The 24181-nt window shown below is 39.2% G+C and overlaps 1 protein-coding gene across 1 annotated transcript in view; it reads left to right on the plus strand.

Moving 5' to 3' along the window:
• HGD (homogentisate 1,2-dioxygenase) overlaps positions 1–24181 on the plus strand; it is an 85694-nt gene that overhangs the window by 14526 nt on the left and 46987 nt on the right. Inside the window, exons 2-4 of the mRNA XM_044670071.1 lie at positions 542–613; positions 1212–1300; positions 18647–18752. Of these exons, the coding sequence (XP_044526006.1) occupies positions 542–613; positions 1212–1300; positions 18647–18752 (267 nt within the window). The remainder of the gene's footprint in view (positions 1–541; positions 614–1211; positions 1301–18646; positions 18753–24181) is intronic.

Consider the following 24181-nt stretch of genomic DNA (forward strand, 5'->3'; position numbering starts at 1 on the left):
TTTGAAAAGTAAGTTGCTATCAAAAAGGAACTAGATATGTTCATTATTGTTCCAGGAAACTGAACTGGGGAGTAGAGGTGACAGAGAAGCAAGTTTTAGACCATTGCTAGAACTTACTAACAAAAAGAGCCATCTGAAAATAAAATCATAGGAGATTGTGAGTTCCCCATAATAAAGGATTCGAGTGGAAGTTTGATTAACAACTACTTGTCAGGTGTGTGATAGAGGGAATTCTTACTTCAGGTAGAGAGTTGGACTACATGATCTAGATGGTCCCTTCTAACTTTATGGGTTATTGGATGAGAAAAAATACAGCTTAGCAGATGTCAGAAAGGATGGGAAAATAGATAATAGGTGAGACAGTGAAGACTCAAGGGTGCCAAAGCAGGTGAGAAGTAGAGATGGTGAGTCATCACCCAAAGGACCATTGGAGGCTAATTTTTTAGCTCTCATGTGGACACAGTTGTCAAAGTTACAGAACACTTTTTAAAAATCCAGTTTCTTTAATTCACTGATTTGTTGTGTCTTTTTTTTAATTCAGTACATTTCAGGATTTGGAAATGAGTTTGCCTCAGAGGATCCACGCTGCCCAGGAGCCTTGCCAGAGGGACAGGTACTAAATATTCAGGATAGATTATTATCTCTGTTGGAGGAAGGAGGCTTAATTATCATATGGCCAAATCCTCATGTGATTCTTAGCTAGTCACTAAAACAACTGGGACCCATATAGAATTTTCTAGACAGAATTTAAGTTCTTTGAAGGCAGAGATTTTTTAATTTTTGTCTGTACCCCCTGTGTCTAAAGTGATACCTCTCACCTAGTAGATTAATAATGATTGTTAATTCATTGATTGGCAATATTTTACCATGTAGGTCATTGGCTGAACAACGGGCAAGTAGGGATTGTCATAATCTGTGCATTGGGCTCCGTATGTATGGCATGAGCTAATTATAGGATCTCCCTGTATGTGTGTGTGTGGATGAGAAGATGTCCCCTAAATTAAGAGCTGATCTAATCCCAAAGTACACTTTCCTCTATGGGTGTAGGGCTGAAGGGTTCATGAAATCAGTCCTCTACAATCCTGAGCCATCACAGACATTTATAACCACCTATGGTGGGGGTGTGCCATATTATAAGGATATGGGTCCCCTTGAATTGGATTTTGTTTTCAATAGTTTTGTTAATTACTTATTATCTTTTAAAATTTCAGAATAATCCTCAGGTCTGTCCATACAACCTGTATGCTGAGCAGCTCTCAGGATCGGCATTCACTTGCCCCCGAAGTACCAACAGAAGAAGGTAGGGAAATCCTGATTATTGCTTCCACTGTGTAGACTAGGTAGAAATTCTAGGTCAGAGCTCAGCTTCCTTCTCTCACTCTAGGGCATCCGAGTGAACAAGACATTTTCAGTTGCATACATTACCAGTCATAAGATGACAGAATCTAATTTCAAGCTGAAAGGAACCATGGAGGATATTCTGTACAGTCTTCACATTTTACTGATGTGTGAACTGAGAAGTAATCTCCCCAAATCTATGATCACAATGCTGGGAGAGGAAAGGGGATAGAGTGTAAAGGAACCCTAATTCCAAGAGCTCTTAGGTTTTGTCTGAAAATAGCCTCTGAGGTAAAGTCAGAAAAGTACCATATCAAAGTTGCATCCCTAGGCTAATTCAGAAAGGCCTCATTATCTTAGGTTTATCTAATACATAAAGACTGACGATGGATATGTCAAGTATAGCTAAAGCAAATAAAATGCCTGGGAGAGGGGAGGGTTCAGTGAAACACTCCACACACACTCATGAAGGGCTCCCCTGGCCACTTTCCAGAAGGCAGTATACTAGTGGAGACATACGGTGACATGACCATTGCTGGTAAGTTTTCCAGGAATCCCAAGTATGCAATCATACGTATCCTAAATACTAGAGAACCAGAGATGCTGGGAGCTAAAATGGCAGAGTAAAGGATGCCTGGCTCACCCAAACCCTTTAAACATGCAAAAATATAAAATAAAGTGCCTCAAAGCAAAGGAAAGCACGAGGAACATGTCTCATTGGAGTGTGAGGGGAGAGTAGCCCAATGAGTACTTGAGTGCATGGAGGGACCTTGCAGAGTGCATCCCAGCATGGCTCTTCTCTACTCGCAGCCAGGTGGCCTGAGACAATAAAACTGATGGGGGAGGGAGGATCAGGGAAGGACCAGTCCAAGACCAGCCCTATGGAAGCTTGAGGTAAGAAAACTTCAGAGCCAGGAACAACCCTACACGTAGCCTGAAGAAACAAAACCAGCAGAGATGGGGGACAGCTCAACACCAGCTCTACCTGCTTCCATGTGGCCTGAAGTAAGAAAAATGTCTGTGTGTGGGGAAGCCACAGGAGTTGCCAAATAGCCTGAGGCAATGAGACAGCAAAGTGGAGAACTATCATACATAAGAGATAAAAGGGAAATAGGAAAAAGCAAGGGAAGTGGAATCTAGCTGGAAAACCCTGCTGCAAGCTATCCTATAAGAAACCAGTTTGTCTAGCCCTGGAATTATACTTGGAGGTAACTAAAGACAACTGGACCTACCACCAGAGAAGGCTACACTACAGGGTTGGAACAGTATTCCTTCTACCCTAGAAGCAAAGCAGAACCTCAATACATAAATACAGTAATGAGGGAGGGGGGAAGGGGGCATAGTTGGAAAAAATAACTAGAAAAATGAGCAAAAGACAATGAAAAGGGGGCAGCTGGGTAGCTCAGTGGAGTGAGAGTCAGGCCTAGAGACAGGAGGTCCTAGGTTCAAACCCGGCCTCAGCCACTTCCCAGCTGTGTGACCCTGGGCAAGTCACTTGACCCCCATTGCCCACCCTTACCAATCTTCCACCTATGAGAAAATACACCGAAGTACAAGGGTTTAAAAAAAAAAAAGACAATGAAAAAAATCCTTCAACTTTATAAAGTTACTTTCATGACAGGGAAGATCAAAATATAAACTCAGAAGAGGACAACAATAACAAAAAGGAACCATATGAAGCTTCAAAGGAAAGTGAGAAAAGATGTCAGACCCCAAAAGACCTCTTGGAAGATCTTGAAAAGAAATTAAAAATCAAATAATAAAATAAATGATAGAAAGATTCAACAACTTGGAAACTAGAATAGACCAAATGGAAATAGAGATCATACAAAACCACTGAAGAAAACAACTTCCTAAAAACTAGAATGGGCCAAATGGAAAAGGAAATATGAAGATTAGAGTTGAGCAAATGAAAGCGAATGACTCCATAAGGCATCAGGAAACAGTAAAAATAAATCAAAAGAATGAAAAGATAGAAGAAAATCTGAAATACCTCACTACAAAAACAACTGACTGGAAAATAGATCGAGGAGAGACAAGAATCATCAGGATACCTGAAAGCTATGATAAAAGAAAAGAGCCTGGATACCACATTACAAGAAATCATCAGAGAAAACTGCCCTGATATCCTTGAGCAAGAGCGAAAAATAGAAATGGAAAGAATCTGCCTATAAACTCCTGAAAAAGACCCTAATATAAATGCTAGAGAATCACCTGGGTCTGAGTGATACTGGAAGCAAGAAACACTGCTACAAACTCCATAGGAGCAGAGGACCACTATTCCTCCTTAATATTTTCTCCCACACCCTTCTCATTGCCTGGGAACATCCAAAATTTCCACACAACAGAGAAATTAGCTCCCAGGAATTGAGTACTATCCCTTTCAAAAATCTAATTTTGCTCCCTATTTCAAACTTTCCAGAGTCTCTGTCCAAGTTCCTGACAATATCTTGACTCTACCAGTCCCCCATGCCTGCCTCATCTCCAGGCTTGACAGAGTCAAATGGCCAATAAAAAATGGCAATCTCAGAGTGATTATATTTTCAAAATCATACATTTACAGAATTTAAGAATTGGAAAGAAACTTCAAAGGTCTGTGCATAGTGCAAAGACCACTGGATCTAAAGTCAAAAGATCTGAATTTGAGTCTCCCTTACCCCCATTCTGTCACTAAATATATAGCCTTGGAAAAATCACTTCTTATATCTGACCCTTAGCATTATCATCTTTGAAATGGAGATGATACTGATACTATGTCATGGGATTGGGGGAGGGGGATTTGAAAACCTTAAAGTGTTGTGTAAATGTGAGCTATTATTATCTTGTCCAATTTCCCACCTGATGCAAAAACCTCCCCACCCTGAAAGTTATCCAATTTCTTCCTGAAAATTTCCAGTGATGGAGAACTCATTACTCCCAAAGGAGCCCATTCAATTTTCAGAATGTTCCAATGGTTAGAAAGTTCTTTCTTTATATTGAGCCAAAATTGATTTCTCTGCAACTTAGTGTTATAGGTTCCAAGATCAGTCCCCAGAGTCATGTAGAGCTGCTTCATGAGAGAAGACACGCACAACTGCAAAGCTTAGGTCAGTGACAGAACATTCTAGATTTTCCAGAGTTAGGAGTCATCCCAAGTGGCTTTTGATGTTTGTAAAAGCCTTCATCACTGGAAAAAGTTCTAAGAACTTAGGAAATGTGAAAAACATTTCCTAACATGTGAAATTAGAATGGAATGGAAACCTGTAGGAGGCTCAGGAAGACTTCAGAGGTAGTTAATGGGATAGTAGGTGGACACAATTGGACCTGGATAAAGGAAGACTTGATTTCAAGTCCAGCCTTAGACATTTACTTTTACATGTGATCTTAAGCAAATCACTTAACCTCTTATGTGTCTCAATTTCCTCATTTATAAAATAGGGGTAGTGATATTACTTCCCTTTGAGGGTTGTTCTACAGATCAAATGAGATGCTATTTATAAATTGCCCTGCAAATCTTAAAGCATGATAGAAATACTAAATATTATTATTTCAATTGTGGTGAAGAGTAGGTAGGGAAGTTCACTTTATCTCCTTTGTTTTGTTATTTGTTCCTGATGATGCCACCTTCCTTATTCACCTCTATGATCAAGTCCATATGATGAAAAACGCCCAGAAAAAAGCATGGCTGATTCATTGTTTTGAGTGCCTTGACGAATGCTGGATGCCTAACTGCTAAGAGAGTGGGGGATTGTTGATGGGGCCACCAATATTTTTGGTGCTAAGCAGCAAAAACAGGGCTATTAGAAGGATAGCTCCGCTAATGAGCATAGTGAAGTTGAGTATTGCCTGCCCAGCTGAGAGCAGGTGCGCTATAAGGACCAGCAGATGGCCTCCACCCTTTGCTGGTTGTCATCCCCACTTATCAGATGTTTCAGTTTTCTGAAGTTATCTGGTATGCCAGGTCTGGGTCTGGACTGTGTTTACCATACATTTATTTATCAAGACTGCTGGATATCCAAAGGAGAGCTACTGCTTCTGCAGCTGAGCGTGACTCATCCCACTTCCCCAGGAGTGTGAATTTCATGTATCTTACCTAGGATCCGGCTGGGGTTTCAAGCAGTCCTTGGACCAGGAAACAATTTTCATGTCTGTGTCCCTTAAGGAGCAGGATCATATTGTAAGGTCCTGCTGATCTGTTGCTATATCTATTTCTTTTATAGATGATATTGCAGGAATGATGGGGTAATCACATGTTAGTAACACCACTGGCAGGTCAATGGTCTCCGAGGTTTGACTTTTTTTTACCATTTTCTAAGGGATAACAATTGGATATTTCCTTTTTGTAAATGATAAGGAAGAGGGAGAACCAATGGACTCCTTGGCAACACAGTTATGGTCATGCAGGCACAATGATGGTGGGGCTGGGTTTGCTCAGGGTGGGAGAGTTTACAGCAATCTAATGTAACCTTGAAAGTAGCAGAAGCTTTGCTTTTGCATTTTTATCCTGATCATATAACATGGTTCTTGGCATTTAATAGGGCCAAGCCAAAGGAGGAAGAGCCAAGGCAGAGTTAGGGACTGAGATAGATAGGAGAGGTTAGAAATGTAGCAGTGACAAGATCCAAGGAGCTGAAATAGTCTGGGTTTAGGCTAGATTTAATTCTAGAAAACAAGACTAAACAAGACCTATCTTCATTCCAGAATTCTGCCTCTATCCTCTCGCCCTATCTTCCATCTTCCCCCCACCTTCCCTCCATCCTTAACTCTCTTCTTCTTTCCCTCTCCTTTTCTGTCTCTTCATTCCTTCCTCCCTCATTTCTTCCTTCCTCCTCAATTTATCCACTGAACTCATAATAAATTTCATTTGCATAGGAAACTCCCCTTGACAGGATCCCTTTGATCGCTGCAAGTAATATTGAATCCCAAAGGCTTGCCTGAGGCACTGAGAGGTTAAATAATTTGCCCAGAGTCTCAGAATCAGTACCTTAAGAAGCAGAAATTCTTAATTCTGAGGCCATTTCTCTATCTATCATGCAACATCGTCTCTAGATCTTGGGTTTTCAGTGAGAATGGCAATACAGATTAGATTCTGTTAATTAAATTTGTAAAGACTTGTTATCAAGTTGGCCATGTGGTGATTCTTCTTCTGGTCACAGAAACTCTTGAAGATCATCTCCAGGACCATCCACCGAGTCAAAGAAGGGTTTTTCATCTGCAATTATTGAGGGAATATTTGCACTGACAAAAGCATAACTCAATGAAGTCTAGCAGAATGCCTTGCATGTCGTAGGTACTTAGTAAATGTAATGGGAATTGAATTGAACTGAGGTACAGCATAAGGCAGGAATCAGATTGACCTGGGTTCAAATCCCATCTCAGATGCTTGTTTACTTGTTGTTTGACCTTGGACAAGTCACTCAATCTCTCTGCCTCAGTTTCTTCATTTTCGAAATTGAGAGACTGGACTGAATGGTGCTTGAGGTCCCTTCCAGCTTGAATTCCAGGATTCTAGGATTTTGAAATTTGATTCAAATCCACCCTCCTTGTCTGTCCAAGTGAACTTTAACTGTGGATGCCTTCCACTTGTGGACAGTATTTCTATTCCCCACAAAGCAAAAAGCAGTGTCTGAGCAGGGCAGAAAAAGAAAAGACTTTGGGCTGTGAAGATAAACCCAATTTTGCTCAAGGCTAGCCTTGTCTGGTAGTTGAAAATCCCAATCAGTGCCAAGGTGAAGCTGCCAGAGGTACAGAGACCAGATAAATGGCCCAACCCAAACCAGAAATTCTAAGGTTGTTCCAAATAGGAACCTTGTTACTGAACCTGAAACTATCCCCCCTGAAATCCCTTCATCCCCAGCTTGGTGGCTTCTCCAAACATGTTCACACACTCTTAGTGTCTTCCATCTTTTCCCACTCCTCCTCCCCAGCTGCTCTCAATCTGTGATCCACTATCAAGTCTATGGGACAAATTTATTTTCACTAAGGGCAAGGTCCTCTCTCAGCAGAGTTGGCCTAGTAATAGAGCAGAGACTGCAGCTCATTTCAGGACTGTAATCTTCCCATTCTCTGACAAACAATCTGACTCTTAGCAACAACACTGACAAAACTGAAGCTACGATCTGACTCATGGTCCTCTTGTAAGCCTGGCATAGCTTCCATCCCTTACAAATCCAGTAGCTGGCAAGAAATAAGAAATGAGGATGGACAAGAAAGCCTTGACACGGGTCATTTGGCTGTTTCACACCTCCTCTTTCTCAAAAGTGCATTAACCTTTTCACTCTTCCCAAATATGCAGTTCTTTGGAATGTCAATGTTCTAGCAGAATAGTCCATTGAATAAGTGGGTCACATTCAGTATCCTAGGCTTGCTGGATGGACTGGAAACACAGAATCATAATAATCATAGCTCACATTTCTTTTAAGCACTTTAAGGTTTGCAAAACACTTAATATACATTATCTCATTTGATCCCCCCAATTCCATAAGAAAGGCACAATTAATCCCCATTACACAGATGAGGAAACTGAGGCTGAGAGAGCTGAAGTGTTTTGTTTAAGAGTCACATAAATAGTGAGTGTTTAATGTATAATTTAAACTCAGGTCTTCTTGACTTCAAATCCACTCTACCAAAGTTGCCTCACAATCATAGAATGTCAGAGCAGGGGAGACCTCAAAGTTCATCTAGTCCAATCTCTTTATTTTACAGATGGAGAAACTGAGGCTGAGGAGGTAATATGATTTTCTTACAGTGAAATCACAAGGGCCAAAGTACTTTAAGGTTTTAAGATGAATAAAAATCGTGTTTTACATATGAAATAATAATAGTTAAGTAGTCCTAATTTAAGCTAAAATTTCACTGAGACCTTTGGGTCATTTTTTCCAGCCATTAAAAGCTTACAAAGCACTTTATATAAATGATCTCATTTGAACCTCATAATGGGACCATGAAGTTGATGGTACAGGTTTAATCAGCATCCTCACTTGACAGATAAGAAGGGTTTGGCCATGGTCACAAACCTAGTAAATAATCAGAGGTACTATTTCAGATCAGGTCTTCCTGAGCCTAGGGCCACATTGTTCTTCATTATGCCATAGTGGCTCTCTGTTGGTATAATTGTCAGATAGCGTATAACTAGAATACTTTGCCCTTTATACAGGATGCCCATATTACCACCGCCACCATCACCACCTCAGTTTTTGTCCTAGGCAATTAGGTGGCACAATGGATAGAGTGCTGGACTTGGAGTCAGGAAGACAAGTTCAAATCTGGTCTCAGACTCTTACTGTGTGCCTCTGGGCAAATAACTGCTGCCTGCTTCGGTTTCCTTATCTGTAAAATAGGAATACTAATCATAATAATGCCTATCTCTTAGGATTGTGAGGATCAGATGCAATAGTATGTTTACATATGTAAATAAATTAGCTTACACTTTCGTACTTTATAAACTTTAAGATACTATATATACATTTTAGCTCATCTCTCTTCTCTTTCCCCTCCTTCTCCTTCTCCTTCTCTTCCTCCTTCTCCCTCTACCTCCCCTCCTCTTTCTCTTTCCTCTTCCTTTTCCTCCTCCTCTTCCTCTTCTTCTTCCTCCTCCTTCTCCTCTTCTTCCTCCTTCTCCCTCTGCCTCCCCTGCTCTTTCTCCTTCCTCTTCCTTTTCCTCCTCCTCCTTCTCCATCCTCCTCTTCCTCTTCTTCTTCCTCTTCCTCCTCTTCTTCTTCCCCTTCTCCCTCTTCTTTTTCTTATTCTTCTTTCTCTGCCTCTCCCTCCTTCTTTTCCCAACCACCCCTCCCATTTGTATACCACTGCTACTACTTCACCTTTATATAAAACGGTCAAGTTTACAAATCACTTTCTTCATAATATTATTGTGAGATTGGGAGTTCAAGTAGGTTATTTTCAGTTTATAGGTGAAGAAACTAGGATTCAGGTAGATTGAGTTGAAGTTAAAATTCAAATTCAGCTCTCTGATTCGATTTCCAGAGCTCTTTCCAACTCTGTAACATTTGGTCAATACTATAATGTGAGAAAAAAACAACAACATATGATTTGAAGCAATAACAGAGTAATTATTATCACTGCTATTGTTAATAAAAATGGCAGCAAATGAGATGTCCTCATTTGTTGTGGGTTATGCCAACAGACATAATAATGTTGGCAAGGGTATTCCACAACAATTAGCTTCAAAATGTGATAAACAAAGGGATTAATATTTATAATCATTATAAAGATGAACCAAAAAAGATGTTGGAAGGTGGCCACCTGAAGAAATATGGAACTCACAGCCTAATGAGACCAATAACTTCTGGCCAAAAGAATAGATAGTTTGTGTTTTTATTAATCGAGTAAAAGAACAGAAGCTAATGAGATGAAGAATCTCAGCCACCCTCATAGAATGAATCATTCTGGAGAGATGAGTTTTCTGGGTAGCTTCAAGTCATGAAGCATTTTTTAAGCCTCGATCTTTTGTCTTATATACTAAGTACCTGTTCCAAGGCAGAAGAGTGGTAAGGTTTAGGCAGTTGGAGTTAAGTGATTTGCCCTAGGTCACACAACTAGGAAGTGTCTGAGGCTAAATTTGAACCTAAGACCTCCTATCTCTAGGTCTGTCAAGAAGCATTTATTAAGTGCGTGCTGTGTACCATGCACTCTGCTTAGCAGTGAGGATAAGGGAAAAAAGGCAAAAGCAAACAACCTCAGTCCCTGTTCTTAAAGAGCTCACAATTTAATGCGGGAGGCAATATGCAAACAATTATGTACAAATGATATCGAAGGGATACTAAAATATCAAAATCCTAATCTTAAACATCACAATTTTAAAATTTCACATATCAGGGCGGAAATTCCTTGAAAATGTATTCTATACATCTCTGCCTTCTTAAACAGAGTCATATACATAATTCATTTTTTCTTGATGTTAGGATCCAGTGTGATAGTTTATCTCCAGTGTATACTTGTCAGATCACTTCTTCAGTGTTATGCTTTCTCCTGGGGCCACATTTGGGATATCGACAAGCCACCCAGGGATATACAGGCTGGAGCATGTCCTAAGGAGAGTGAATAGGATGGTGAGAGGCTCAGAAATCATATTATATGAGGAAAGGTTGAAACAACTATAGCTATTTCAGCTTTGGGGTTTTTCAGAAGACTAAGATGGAAAACTGTATGATTTTTGTAAACATAACCTCTATATAGACCTCTGAACCTCTGTCTTGTGGGCAAGGAATTAGCATTCTCTCTAGCCTTAACTCTAACTGGGACTAATGGGTGAAAGGGGGAAGATTTCAGTTCAATACGAGGAATTTATAATGATTAAAGTTATCTGAAAAAAGAATATGCTTCCCTGGTGGGATACACACTTCCTGTTACTATACTGGCTCAAAGAGACAGAATGTCAAAGATCCTGTAAAAGAATTTTAGGTATTGGGCAGAAGGCTGAAGTGCCAAATAAGGTTCCTTTCAGTCATAGATTCTTTCATTGTAAAAATCAATTATAGTATGATGCTGCTCATTGAGGAGATATAGAACTATTTGCTTAAACACAAATTTATCACCAAACTGCTGTGCTTTTTGAGTTCTTGTATCTATTTTTTATAGTTTTTCTGCCTCTCCCAATCTTCTCATCAGTCTGTTAGCTATTACCTCTTGTTGTCATTATGCTTGCTTGTGAGATGCTTTTTCTCTTGTCCTAATTTATTAGTTCTAATCTTCTGCGGCTTATAAACCAGATAAGTAAGCTTGTCAGAATTAGATATAAAAGAGTAAATAGACTCTGAGTGAGAGTTTGGGTTTTTTTTTTAAACCCTTACCTTCTGTCTTAAATCAACATTGTGTATTGGTCCCAAGACAGAAGAGCAGTAAGGGCTAGGAAATGGGGGTTAAGTGACTTGCCCAGGGTCATACAGCTAGGAAGTGTCTAAGACCAGATTTGAACACAGGACTTCCTATCTCTAGGCATGGCTGCCCTCTGAGTGTTTTGAAACATTTCCCTATGAGAGTTAACTGCATGAGCTCTACCTCAAAGATTTTATGATTTAACCGATTTTATTTTTTCAGAGATTTTTTTTTTGTTTCCTTCATGATTCTTGGATGTGTTTCATTTGGGTAAAGATACAGGCTAGTTGAGGTGTGGTTACTGTAAAAATATCAATATTGCTAATATGTTGAAAACCTAATCACATATTTTCAATATGGATAATTTGCAAGTTAATAATAATGATGATAATGATGATGATGATGATGATATAGAGGCAGATAGGTGACACAGTGAATAAAATGCTGGGCTTGAAGTGAAGAGGACTCATCTTCCCGAGTTCAAATCCAACCTTAGATACTCTCTAGCTATGTGACCTTGGGCTAATCACTTAACCTCCATCTGCCTCAGTTTTCTCAACTGTGACTAGTTCCTACCTCTTAGAATTGTTGAAAGGATAAAATTAGATAATATATGTAAATTGTTTAGTACAGTGCACATAGTAGGTGCTTAATAAATGCTTATTTCCTTCCTTCCTTCCTTATATATACCATATTCCAGCTATGTTGATTCGCTAGTTGTTATATAATAATCCATCCCTTGCCTCCAGGTCTTTGCTTGTAATGCTCTCCCTCCTTACCTTGATCTACTTCTTGGAATCCCTAGCTCTCTTCCAAGCTCAACTCAGGTGACATCTTTTACATGAAATCATCCTTGATTTAATTTGCATTTACATATCTGGGGGTGTTGTCTATTCCTTAATGCCTGGAAATGTTTACTTTTGTTTTTGTATTCCTATTCCTTCCCATAGTGCTTTGCACATAGCAGACACTTAATAAGAATGAATGAATAAATGAAGGAGGAGATGATGAATGAATGAATAGTTTAATCTTCTCTAGACTAGTTCATCATGGACCCTGCTCTGACACAATCTTTAAATTCCCCAACCTGGGCTCCTGTGATGGGGAGAAGCAGAAAAGAACAGTGTTTAGGAAGTCAAGGTTGAAAAATACAGGCAATATCTAATATGCTCTAATTTATACAACTTGGCTCTACCTCCCTACACCCATTTATTTGGCCTTAGCGACCATCAAAATAACAGGAAAATTGGACTCAATATTTTGTTGCTCACATCACTCAGCAGTAATTACCAGTAGCCCAAGCCACAGTCTCTTCCAGAAAACTGGAAAGGAGCTGTCAGAGCTTCATTAAGGAGCTGGCATTCTTCCCTGAAACAGAATTAAATCTCTGCCGAGCAGCCCAATGAGCTTTATGAACTGACTCAACTATTGCATAAACCCAAGCATGTCTCCCTTGCCTTTTTAGCAACCCTCCAATGAGGAATAGGGGACACCAAGACTAAAACAGAAAAATCCCTACTGGGGAAACTGTCATAGGCATAGATTGAGTTGCATGAGGTAATGGAGCCAGTAAGGCCACTCTGCCCTATTTCTCCCCCAACAACATGGAATTTGAACTATAAGGGATATTATAGAGCAACTAGATGGCTAGGTGCACCATCTGGATTCAGAAAGACCTGAGTTCAAATCCATTCGCAGACACTTGCTAACTGTATGATCCCCAGCATGTTGCTTAACTCGTTTGCCTCCGTTTCCTCATCTGTAAAATGAGCTAGAGAAGGAAATGGCAAACCACATCAGTATCTTTGCCAAGAAGACTGCCTCCCCTCTCCCCATCCAAAAAAAGTCACAAAGAGTTGGACAAAACTGAAAAATGACTAGACAACTAACCACCACAGCCAAAAACAGGGGTTATCTTTCAGAAGTCTCCACTCCTCTTCAGTCTCTTCTCCTGATTCTTCCAAGATCCTCCTCACCCTGCAATAATATTCACTGTGCCCAAAATTTGTTCACACAAGAAATACAGTCTGCCTTTTCTATCTCTTTCTCTAATTGATTGGTCTATCCTAGAATCTCCATTTTTAAGGAAAATATTCAGGACAGCCATGTCTTTATTTTGCACCCAAGCTTCATTCCTGATTTTCTGGACTTTCTCCACAATGTCCTCTCTGGAATATCTTCTCCCTTTGTACCTCCCTGCTTTTCTATTTCCTGTTGTCCTGTTGTATGTTGTCTTGAGGGCAATAAATATTTATTGAACATCTACTATTTAATAAACATGTATAAAGCACCTGCTATGTTATAAAAATGGTGAGCTAGATGGTCCAGTGAAAAGAGTACCAGGCCCGGAGTCAGGAAGACTCATCTTTCTGAAGTCAAATCTGGTCTCGGACACTTACTAGCTATGTGACTCTGGGCAAGTCACTTAACCCAGTTTGCCTCAGTTTCCTCATCTGTAAAATGAGTTGAAGAAGAAAATGGCAAACCACTCCAGTATCCTTGCCAAGAAAACCCCAAACGGGTTTATACCCCAAAGAGATAATTAGGAAAGATTGTACAAAAATATTTATAGCCTCATTCTTTGTGGAGGCAAAAAATTGGAAAATGAGGGGATGCCCTTTGATTGGGAAATGGCTGAACAAATTATGGTATCTGTTGGTGATGGAATACTATTGTGTTCAGAGGAATAATGAACTGGAGGAATTCCATGTGAACTGGAAAGACCTCCAGGAATTGATGCAGTGAAAGGAGAAGAACCAGGAGAACATTATACACAGAGACTGATACACTGTGGTACAATTGATTGTAATGGAATTCTCTACTGTCAGCAATGCAATGATCCAGGACAATTCTGAGGGACTTATGAGAAAGAATGTTATCTACATTCAGAGGAAGAACTGTGGGAGTAGAAACACAGAAGAAAAACGACTGCCTGATCACATGGGAGAATGGGGATATAATTAGGGATATTGATTCAAAATGAGCACCCTAGTGCAAATATCAATAATATGGAAATAGGTCTAGAGCAGTGGTTCCCAAACTTTTTTGGCCTACTGCCCCCTTTCCAGAAAAAATATTACTTAGCCCCCTGGAAATGAATTTTTTAACATTTTAACAGCAATTAATAGGAAAGATAAACACACCTGTGGCCATCACTGCCCCCCTGGATCGCTGCAGCACCCACCGGGGGTGGTGGCGCCCACTTTGGGAATCACTGGTCTAGATAAATGGCACATGTAAAACCCAGTGGAATTGTACGTTGGCTATGGGAGCAAGGTGGGAGGAGAGGAAGGAAATAACATAAATCATATAACCATGGGAAAATATTCTAAATTAAGTAAGTAAATAAATAAACTTAATAATAATAAAAAAGATCTGAGTCCAGGTCTTCCTTGATTCAAATACAGGGCTCTGTCGCCTGGACCACCTCATCGTACATCTTGAGGGTCTTTACTACTATCTCATGATTCATGACAGAGAGGTGGTTTTAGTTTTCAAATTGTGAGGTTCCATTTTCACTGATAAAAATAAAGCATTACAGAAATGGAAAACAAAAACCCAAATGGGGTCATGAAGAATCAGAAACCACTGAAATGACTGAATAACAACATATAATAAATATCTTATTAAACACCTAGTATATAATAAAGATTTATTGAGTGTCTGGAACCCAGTTCAACATACTGGGTTAAGCACACACACACACACACACACACACACAGATATAAATTATATATATTTTAAACCCATACTTTCTCCCAAACACTCTTCTGGATTCTTGTCAGCACAGAAGTAATGGACAATTTCAGTGGACTTTACCTCTAGGTAGATTGATTTGGAACTCAGACGTAGGTCCTCTGGGCAAAAAGAATATAAAAGCGGTTTTTAGGAATTTAGCAGAGTTCTCCAGACTCTTTAAAACCTTTTGAGGTTCCCAAGGAACCTCTCTGCCAACTCTCTTTTTTTAAAATGTCCTTCCTGGCAGCCTTTACTTGCTTCTATTTTCCTAGTCTAATTTTAAAGGCTTTGAAGACTGTTTTTTGAATATGTTTTTTTTATTAAAGGGACTATTTATTTGACCCGTTGGATGCTGAGCAATCCATCCAAAATGGTGCTCAGAAAGTAACCCCAAATTGTTACAAGAAGCTATTCAGCTTCCGTGTTTTGTTGTTCAGTGGCAAGAACACTGGATCTGAAGAAGAGAATCTGATTTCAGATTTCAGCTCTCATAGCCAAGCTTGCAACAAATTACTTCATCTGTGAACTTTAATTTCCTTGTATATAAAATGAATGATCTCTAAGTTCCCTTGTGACTAAATCTATCATTCCATGATTCCCCTAGAATTTCAAAGTGTTTATTATTCCAGAGATATATACCCCTGTATGCTTAATTGGTGACGTCTAGTGTTTCCCTCACTATCATGGAGAAAAACAAGACTCATTGTTACCATTGTCCGGTATTGACTTTATAATAACTTTTGCTCTCTGCTCAAATAATGGCTCCTGCATTGAAAGATCCTAGTACTTCATTAGATAAGAAAGCAGACAGAGATTTGCTCATGACTTCTTTCAGGCTACTTTGGGATCTGCACAAAAGAACTATCATAGGAGGTGAATTTATCAAAAATCATCATGCATTTTGTCTATCTTTTAGTCCTACCAAGATGGAAAACAACAAGTTCTACTGCAAAGGAGAAAAAAGAAACAAAACTAAAAGCTCCTCTCTCTCTCACTTAAAGTCAGAGGACACAGAATGGGATGGGTGAGTGCAGAGGACTAGGAGAGGAGATGGCAAGCAAAACTCCCTCCCAAATGCTTAAAAACAGACAAATGAACAAAACTGTCTGGCAAAAAATGGAAATAACTACAATATAATACAAGACAAATAAAAATGAAGAACAGTGGAAAAGAAAAAGAAAAGAAGGGAAGGCAGTCTATTGTTTGTGGTCCAGGGTCTCCAATTACCTTAAAATTATAATTGTCCTGGCCTTTCTAGAAGTAATCAATGAGTATCATAAAGTCTAAGTTGGAAAGGACCTTGATCACACAGTCTAAACCATAGAACAGAGGTCCAGGAAGAAAAAGAGATTTGCTCAAACTACATAGTTAATTAGTGGTGAGCTGAGACTAGAACCTAAGTCTCTGAATCCAAGTCCAATCAATCAATCAATGACTCAATGGCCTTTAAGAGGTACTTAGAGGCAATAGCCACACAGACAAAAGAGAACAAAACAGAACCTTCCCTCAGAGACCATACATGTTCCACCATATTTTCACTGCCCTACCAGCAAGGATCATCATTTGTTTTTCCCTCTATGTGTCCATGGAAAAGTGAGCTAGGTGGTATAATGGATGGACCTGGAGTCAAGAAGACTAGAGTCCCAATCTGGCCCCAGATATTTGCTAGCTGTAAGAATGATGATGATGATAATGATGATGGTGACTATTATTATTGTGATTGGTAGTAACAGTAAGACAACCTCTGCTCCAGTTTCCTCGTCAGTAAAATGGGATAATAATAGCACCTACCTCCTTAGGGTATTGTTAGATACCATTTGTAAAGCACTTTGTTCTGAGGATAAAATAAAATAATATTTGTAAAGCACTTTCCAAACCTTTCTAGGTATTAAATGAGTCACTTTTAAGCTAAGTATCAGGTTTCTCATCTTTAAAATGGAGCCATAAAACCTAGTAAAACCTACCTTACAAGGTCATGGTGAAGATTAATTACATCAGGTCATGTTCAGAAAGTGTTTTTGCAACTATAAAGCACTATGTAAATTCCAGTTCTTATTATTGGGGTTTTTCCCCCCAATCCTTGCCATCTGTCTTAGAATCAATACTATGTATTAATCCCAAGGCAGAAAGAGCAGTGAGGGCTGGGCAATGGGGATTAAGTGACTTGCCCAGGGTCACATAGCTAGAAAGTGTCTGATGTCATATTTGAACCCAGGACCTCCTGTCTCTAGGTCCAGCTCTCTATTTACTGAGCCACCTAGCTACCCCTAGTTCTCATTATTGTTATTTAGTTCAAGAATATAAGGAGTTCAATCCCTAATTTTTTTTTTGTGACTTTTATCAGAACTTTGATATGCTGTCACCAGAAAGGACTCTCCCTTCCCCAAATTCCAATTATAGTTTTAGTTGGGAAGGATCATGGTGTAAAAAAAAAAAAATACTGTAATCTGCATTTCAGGTACAAATCTGCCAGAGACATTTTAAAAATTAGTTTAACATTATTCTAAATTCAAGCATTGTTCTGCTTGTAGAGAAATGTCCAGATTGTCAGAGTTCTTCCTGCATAGCCTCAGACACATCGAAACATTTTGAAATAGCATTTATAGAAATCTTGAATGAGGAAAATGTCACAATATGATAAAACAGAGTTCGGGGTTAACATTCTAACCCAGCTAGTAGAATAATCATCATTTAATCTTTTCAAAACTGCACTTGGAGAAAAACCACTCATGCCCCTGACTCCTCATCTCAAGGACTCTCCTGAAGTAATTAAAGGGACCTCTTTGCTCTGATCAATACCTTAATACCCTTAAGAAAAGGGAAAGGTCACTGTCCTTAGCTGGATCACAATTCTATTCTGTTTAAAGGAAAGGGAAAGACAAAGATATTTACTAGCCAAGTTGCCAAACCCATATTAAGTGCCTAGTATGTGCTGGGGACCATTCTAGAATGAGGAAGTGTTTCTAGCTCTGTTTGGTTATCTCCCTTAATTCACTTGATCTGTTTATATATTTTCCTAAAAGAAAGGGATTAAACTTGAGAGAAGAGTTCTAGACTAGAGTAATATTTATTTCTTAATATTTGAACTAAAACAGATTTTTAATAGGCTTTCTCAATGATATCACAGAAGCTAGGTGGCACAGTGGATAGAGTGCTAAACTTACGTTAGGAAGATTCATCTTCCTGAAATCAAATCTGGCTTCAGACAATAGCTGTGTTATCCAAGGTAAGTCACTTAACTCTGTTTGCCTCAGTTTCCTCATCTGTAAAATGAGCCAGAGAAGGAAATCTATTTTTGCCAAGAAAATCCCAAAGCAGATCAGGAGAAGTCAGACACAGCTGAAATGACTGAACAACAAAAATGATATCACAAAATCATAGGATTTACAGCTGGAAGGAACTGTGTGAATTAATATGTTCATTTTACAGATGAGAAAACTGAGGCAATGGTAAAGTTAAAGTATGACATAATTCTTCACTCCCTGTCCTGTCATCAGTTGCCATGCCAACTCATAAATCAACTATTTCACTAATCTAATTAGTACACCAAACACTTTGCAGCATTTGACAAGGGGAGGAGGCAAAGAGAAAGGTAGGGAAAGTCGGTGACCACCATGAAGCCATAAATGATCACAAGAAATCTGATTGTTGCTTCTCACATGTGTACTCACCCAGATAGGTTGCATGTACTTTTGGACAGAGCGCTGCATCATTCATGAAATTCTCTAAATCTTTCCCTTTCTCTTTTCTCTTCTAGCTGGCTGTACCGAATTCTACCTTCTGTTTCTCACAAGCCTTTTGAATCCATGGACCAAGGTCATCTCACTCATAACTGGGATGAAGTAGAGCCAGACCCTAACCAGGTAACTCAGTCATGCTAATTAAAGTACAGGATGTATAGAGGGAACCAGCACTGGACTTCTAAAGTAACTGACCAAGGTAGTTAGATGGCTCAGTGCATAGAAAACCAAGCTTGGAGATGGGAGGTCCTGGGTTCAAATTTGGCCTCAGAAGTGTCCTAGCTGTGTGACCCTGGGCAAGTCACTTAACTCCATTTGCCTAGCCCTTACCACTCTTCTGTCTTGGAGCCATTATTTATATCAATTCCAAGACAGAAGATAAGGGAGTTTTAGGAAAGGAAAGGAAAGGAAAGGAAAGGAAAGGAAAGGAAAGGAAAGGAAAGGAAAGGAAAAGTAATTGACCCAAACAATTCCCTCTACATTGCAAATTGGCCCTTTTGCTGCATTGTAAGCTAAGAGGGTTGCACTGAGCACTGAGTGATTTGCTCAGTGTAGTCTATGTCAAAGGCAAAAAGTTCAGGTCTTATTGGTCTAGAAGCTAGCTCTCTAGCCACAACACGCCTCTGCCTCCATGTTTTGTTTTTGTTGTTGAATTATTTTCTAGTTGTGTCTGACTCTTTGTGGTTGCTCTCGTGTGTTACATTATTTCTATAAGTAGGAGCTCTTAATTTCCTTTTTTTCCGTGGCAGGTGGAGTCTTTCCTCAGCCTCCTCTAATTTGTAAACTATTATCTTCTATTGGGTGACTAAGAGATGAGTTCTCTTTAATCTTTGCTCCCAAGTATAATAACAATGATCACAATCACTAGCATTTATATCGCACTTACTATATGTCAGGCACTATTAAGAGCTTTATAATTATAATATCATTTGCTTCTCACAACAACCCTAGTAGGTGGGTGCTACTATTATTCCCATTTTACAAATGAGTAAACTGAGGTAAACGAGGTTAAGTGACTTCTCCAAGTTCACACAACTAGTAAGCATAGGCCTGCTATATGCTCCTAGTGGCTCTGAAAGCTGCTTTGGGTCACACCCATTGGTCCATTCCCTTTGATCTAATATTGTTTTTTATATTTTTTCTTGAAAAAAAATTTTCCATATTGACGTTTTTTGTTTTTAATCTCACCTTCATTTCTAAATATATCCTTTTCCCTCTTCTCTCACTCAGTGAGCTATCCGTTGTTCAAAAGATTTTTAAAAAATAGAAGAAGAGCAGTCCAAAAAAAGGATTCAACATGTCAGTCATGTCCCAAAGGACCCGATCTGTAGGGAGAGGAGGGAAGGCCATTTCCATAGACCTTCTCCAAGGCCTTTTTACTTCTCATTTCTGCTATTTTTCCATTTTTTTTTGGTTAACTTACATATGTTATCAGCTACCAAGTGAATTTCTGCTCCAAGATTTTTCCTGTTCTCTAGTACTCACAGTCACAAACATGTGACAATCATTCTGTGAGATCCGCTTTTATTAAGGATTGCTGCTCAAAAGTAATAGTTTTGTAATCTTCTCTCGGTGACCCAGCCTCACGCATAATTATGAATTCTTTGCCCTGCTAAATACATCCAATGTTTTTGTTAATATGATTCTCTTGTCTCTTCATTGATACCCTCTTGGTATGTTGATATTCTTTTTATGATTCATGCTTCAATAATGAAACTCCAGTGGTTTCTGTTCATTTTCCAATTTTTCTCTCCCACCTTTCAATGACACTGAAATATGTCCCTCAGCCCCAGTCAAGTAGGTTTGAAGAAATTATTCTTGTGTCTGAGACATCCATTCCCATCTGAAAACTTAAAGTAGCTTTTCTGTTCTTATCTGTTCCTCACCTTTTAAAGGAGGCAGTGTGGTGAAGTGTATGGAGAACTAGCTTTTACAAAGCTAGGAAGGAAGACTTGTGGGTGAGTTCATGTTCAGTCTGGAGATAGTACCTGAGACTCAGTTCAAATTGAGGTTTTCTTGGATTCAACTCCAATATTCTAGCCTCCGTACTGCCCAGTTGCCTGCCGTTTTATAGTTGAAGAAATTGAGGCTAGGGAAGATTAAGTGACTTGTCCAGGGCCACACAGGTAGTGGTTGTCTGAGGCTGGATTCAAACTTAGGGTGTTTTGACTCCAAGTTGAACTCTATCAACCTGACTGCTCCTAGCAGCAATGAATGACAACTCTTCTGTGCTCTGGGATCCCATGAAACTATTGTCTATGTTTCTTGGTAAATCTTTCATAAAGGATACACTCAATACACCAGAAGTAATGAATAAAACATTATTTCTTTTCATATTCCTTAGTAAAAGGGTTTCAAACTTAAAGAAATGCTAGATACCATCTTGTTAAATCTGTTTATTTTTTTAACAGATGAGTAAATTGAAGGCTGGAGTAGTAACTTGTTCATGGTCTCATAGATAAGAGAACTTAGTTTTAAACTCAGGTGCTCTTTCCAGACTTCATTCTCTATCCATAATACCAGCTAGGTGGTTCAGTGGATAGGATGCTAGGCTTGAAGTCAGAAAGAATCATCTTCCTGAGTTCAAATCCAGCCTCAGATACTGTGTAGATTATTTGTCTCAATTCCTCAATCATAAAATGGGAAGGTTGCTATGAAGATCATTTGAGGTAATAGTGGCAAAACTCAGCACAAAAGCTTTTTACATAGTAGGAGCTTAATGAGTGCTTATTCTTTTTCACTCCTTCCTCCAACCCCTATCCCTCACATGTGGAGTTCCAGTCCAACAATGTAATTATCTATCTGTAATCTTTCACTGATCTCTTAACTTTTTTTTTCTTTTTAACATTCTTGTTTTAAACTTAATTTACTTTCCCCCATTTACATGTAGAAAAGTTTCCAACATTTTTCAAAGAATATTGAGTCTCAAATTCTCTCTATCCTTCCCTTGTCCCTCTCACCCCTGCTGAGATGGCAAGCAATCTCATATAGATTTTACATCTACAATCATGTAAAATATTTTTATATTAATCCTTTTTGGAAGGAAACTTGAACAAAAAAATTAAGAAAGAAAGTGAAAAAAGTTTACTTTGGTCTCAATTCAGACTCTTTCAGTTCTTTTTCTCTGGAAGCAGATGGCATTTTTTATCATGAGCCCTTTGGGATAGTTTGTATCATTGTAATGCTGAAAATAGCTAAGCTATTCACAGTTGTTCATTGTACAGTTACTGTGTATAATGTCCTCCTTGTTCTGCTTATTTCACTGTGCTTCAGTTCCTATAATTCTTTCTAGCTTTTTCTAAGCTTCTCCTGTTCATCATTTCTTATAGCATAATAGTTACAACCATGTACTATAATTTACTCAGCCATTCCCCAATTGATTGGTTTCCCTTCACTTTCCATTTCTTTACCCCCACAAAAAGAGCTAGTTTTAACATTTTTGTACATACAGCTCCTTCTCCTTTTTGCTTTTTATCTCTCTGAGATTCAAACCTAGTAATAGTGTTGTTGGGTCAAAGGATATGTACTGTTTTATATCCCTTTGAGCATAGGTCCAAATTGCTCTCTAGAATGATTGAATCAGTTCACAACTTTTCCAACAGTGCATTCTTATCTCAGTTTCCCTCATCCTTTCCAAGTTTTGTCATTTTTCTTTTCTGTCATAATAGCAAATCTGATAAGTGTGGGGTTAATTTGCATTTCTCTAATAGTGATTTGGAACTTTTTTTTGCAATACTAAAGAGATCATAAATTCCTTTGAGAATTGCCTATTCATATCCTTTGACCATTAATCATTTGGGGAATGGCTTATATTCTTATATATTTGACTCATTTCTCTATGTATTTGAGAAATGAAACCTTTATTAGAGAGAATTTATTTTAAAAATTTACATCACTATGATTTCTATTACTTTCCCTCTTATTTCCTTTTATTTAGTTTCTGACCACCACCTTTCCCAAATTCTCCATTAATTATTGTGTATATTATTTCCTCATTAGGCCAATTCTGATGAGAGTAAGGTTCATGTATTCCCCTCCCCACATCCTCTACCTTCCCCTCCACTCTAAAAGCTCTTTCATGCATTCTTTTTTTCTCTTCCCCCTCTTCCCAATGCATTCCCCTTTCTTATGCCTTAATTTTACTTTTTTATATCATCCAGTCACATTCAAGTCACACCTTTGTCCTCTCTATGTATGCTCCTAACTGTCCTAATAATGAAAAAGTTCTTTGGAGTTACAAGAATCATGTCCCCATGTAAAGATGAACACAGTTTAACTTTTTTTAAAAAATCCTTTCCTTCCCTCTTAGATTCAATACTGTATATTGATTCCGTAATGCAGGATTGCTGCAAGAATCTCTTGCATTTACAAAATCACCTGAAGCAATCCTGGCAGTTAGGAAAACGGAATGTTGACCCAGCCAGTCCCTGGTCTCATGGCAAAACCATTGGAGCTGGCTCTATAAATATCCCTGGAGTACCATCCTCAGAGTTTGGATTTCCTTGACCTGACCCAGACATCCTGCTATCCCCCTGGGTCTCCCCTTGGGGCCTGGGAGGAGGGACCTTGGTGGGAGGAGAATGTGGGAAATTAGTTTACTTAGGCTGCCTGCCTGCTTAGGACACCCCTAAACCAAGCCATTACCCTCATTTGTTAACTTGCTAGACCACTCTACATCAGAGCAGCGGATTTTATCCCTGGCTGAGGGTCTGGTCCCCTCAACCTGACCCTACCTTCTTAGACCCTCTGCCAGCACTGGCTTTCACTCTTTAGTGACAGTTTCCCAGACCTTAACCCTCTTCCCTCAGCTTACCCCTATATTTAATAATCCCCTTGGCCTTTATTCAAAGAGCTTCAGTCGATTCATTTATACCATCAACTAGGGCCAGGGCTGAAGAGGGAAGGATAGTCTTTCCTTGTTTCCTGAGGGGCTAAACCAGGCATCCATCTTGCTCAGGAAGTGAACCAAGTTCACTTCCTGTTGGCTTTCAATTTCTCACCAGGAGGGAGGGGCATCTCACTCCTTATCTCAAGGGAGCTTAGAGACAACAGGGAGACTGACTGAAATATCTCAGCCCAGGCTCACACAACCCTGGCTGACCCAAATCAACCTATACTGAAGTTATAGTCTCCCCGCCTAGAAGACTCAGCTGGTACCACCCAGTCCCTTCAATTATAAGCCTTCTTAGCCCCTTTATTTCTTTATTATAGTTCCAAGGCAGAAAAGTTGTAAGGTCTAGGCAATGGGAGTTCAGTGACTTGCCCAGGGTTCCATAGCTAGAAAGTGTCCAAGGTCAGATTTGAACCCAGGATTTGAACCCCATCTCTAGCCCGGCTCTCAATCCACTGAGCCACCTCAGCTGAAGTGCCCTTTCCTTAACCTTATTAAATGACTTTTGATTTCTCTTTCATGTTTACCTTTTAATTCTTCTCTTGAGTCTTGTATTTGACAATCAAATTTTCTATTCAGCTCTGGTCCTTTCATCACATTTGAAAGTCCTCCATTTCATTAAATAACCATTTTGTTTTTCCCGAAGGATTATGCTCAGTTT

Source organism: Gracilinanus agilis, chromosome 3 (genome assembly GCF_016433145.1).
Source record: "Gracilinanus agilis isolate LMUSP501 chromosome 3, AgileGrace, whole genome shotgun sequence".
NCBI classification, from domain to species: domain Eukaryota; kingdom Metazoa; phylum Chordata; class Mammalia; order Didelphimorphia; family Didelphidae; genus Gracilinanus; species Gracilinanus agilis.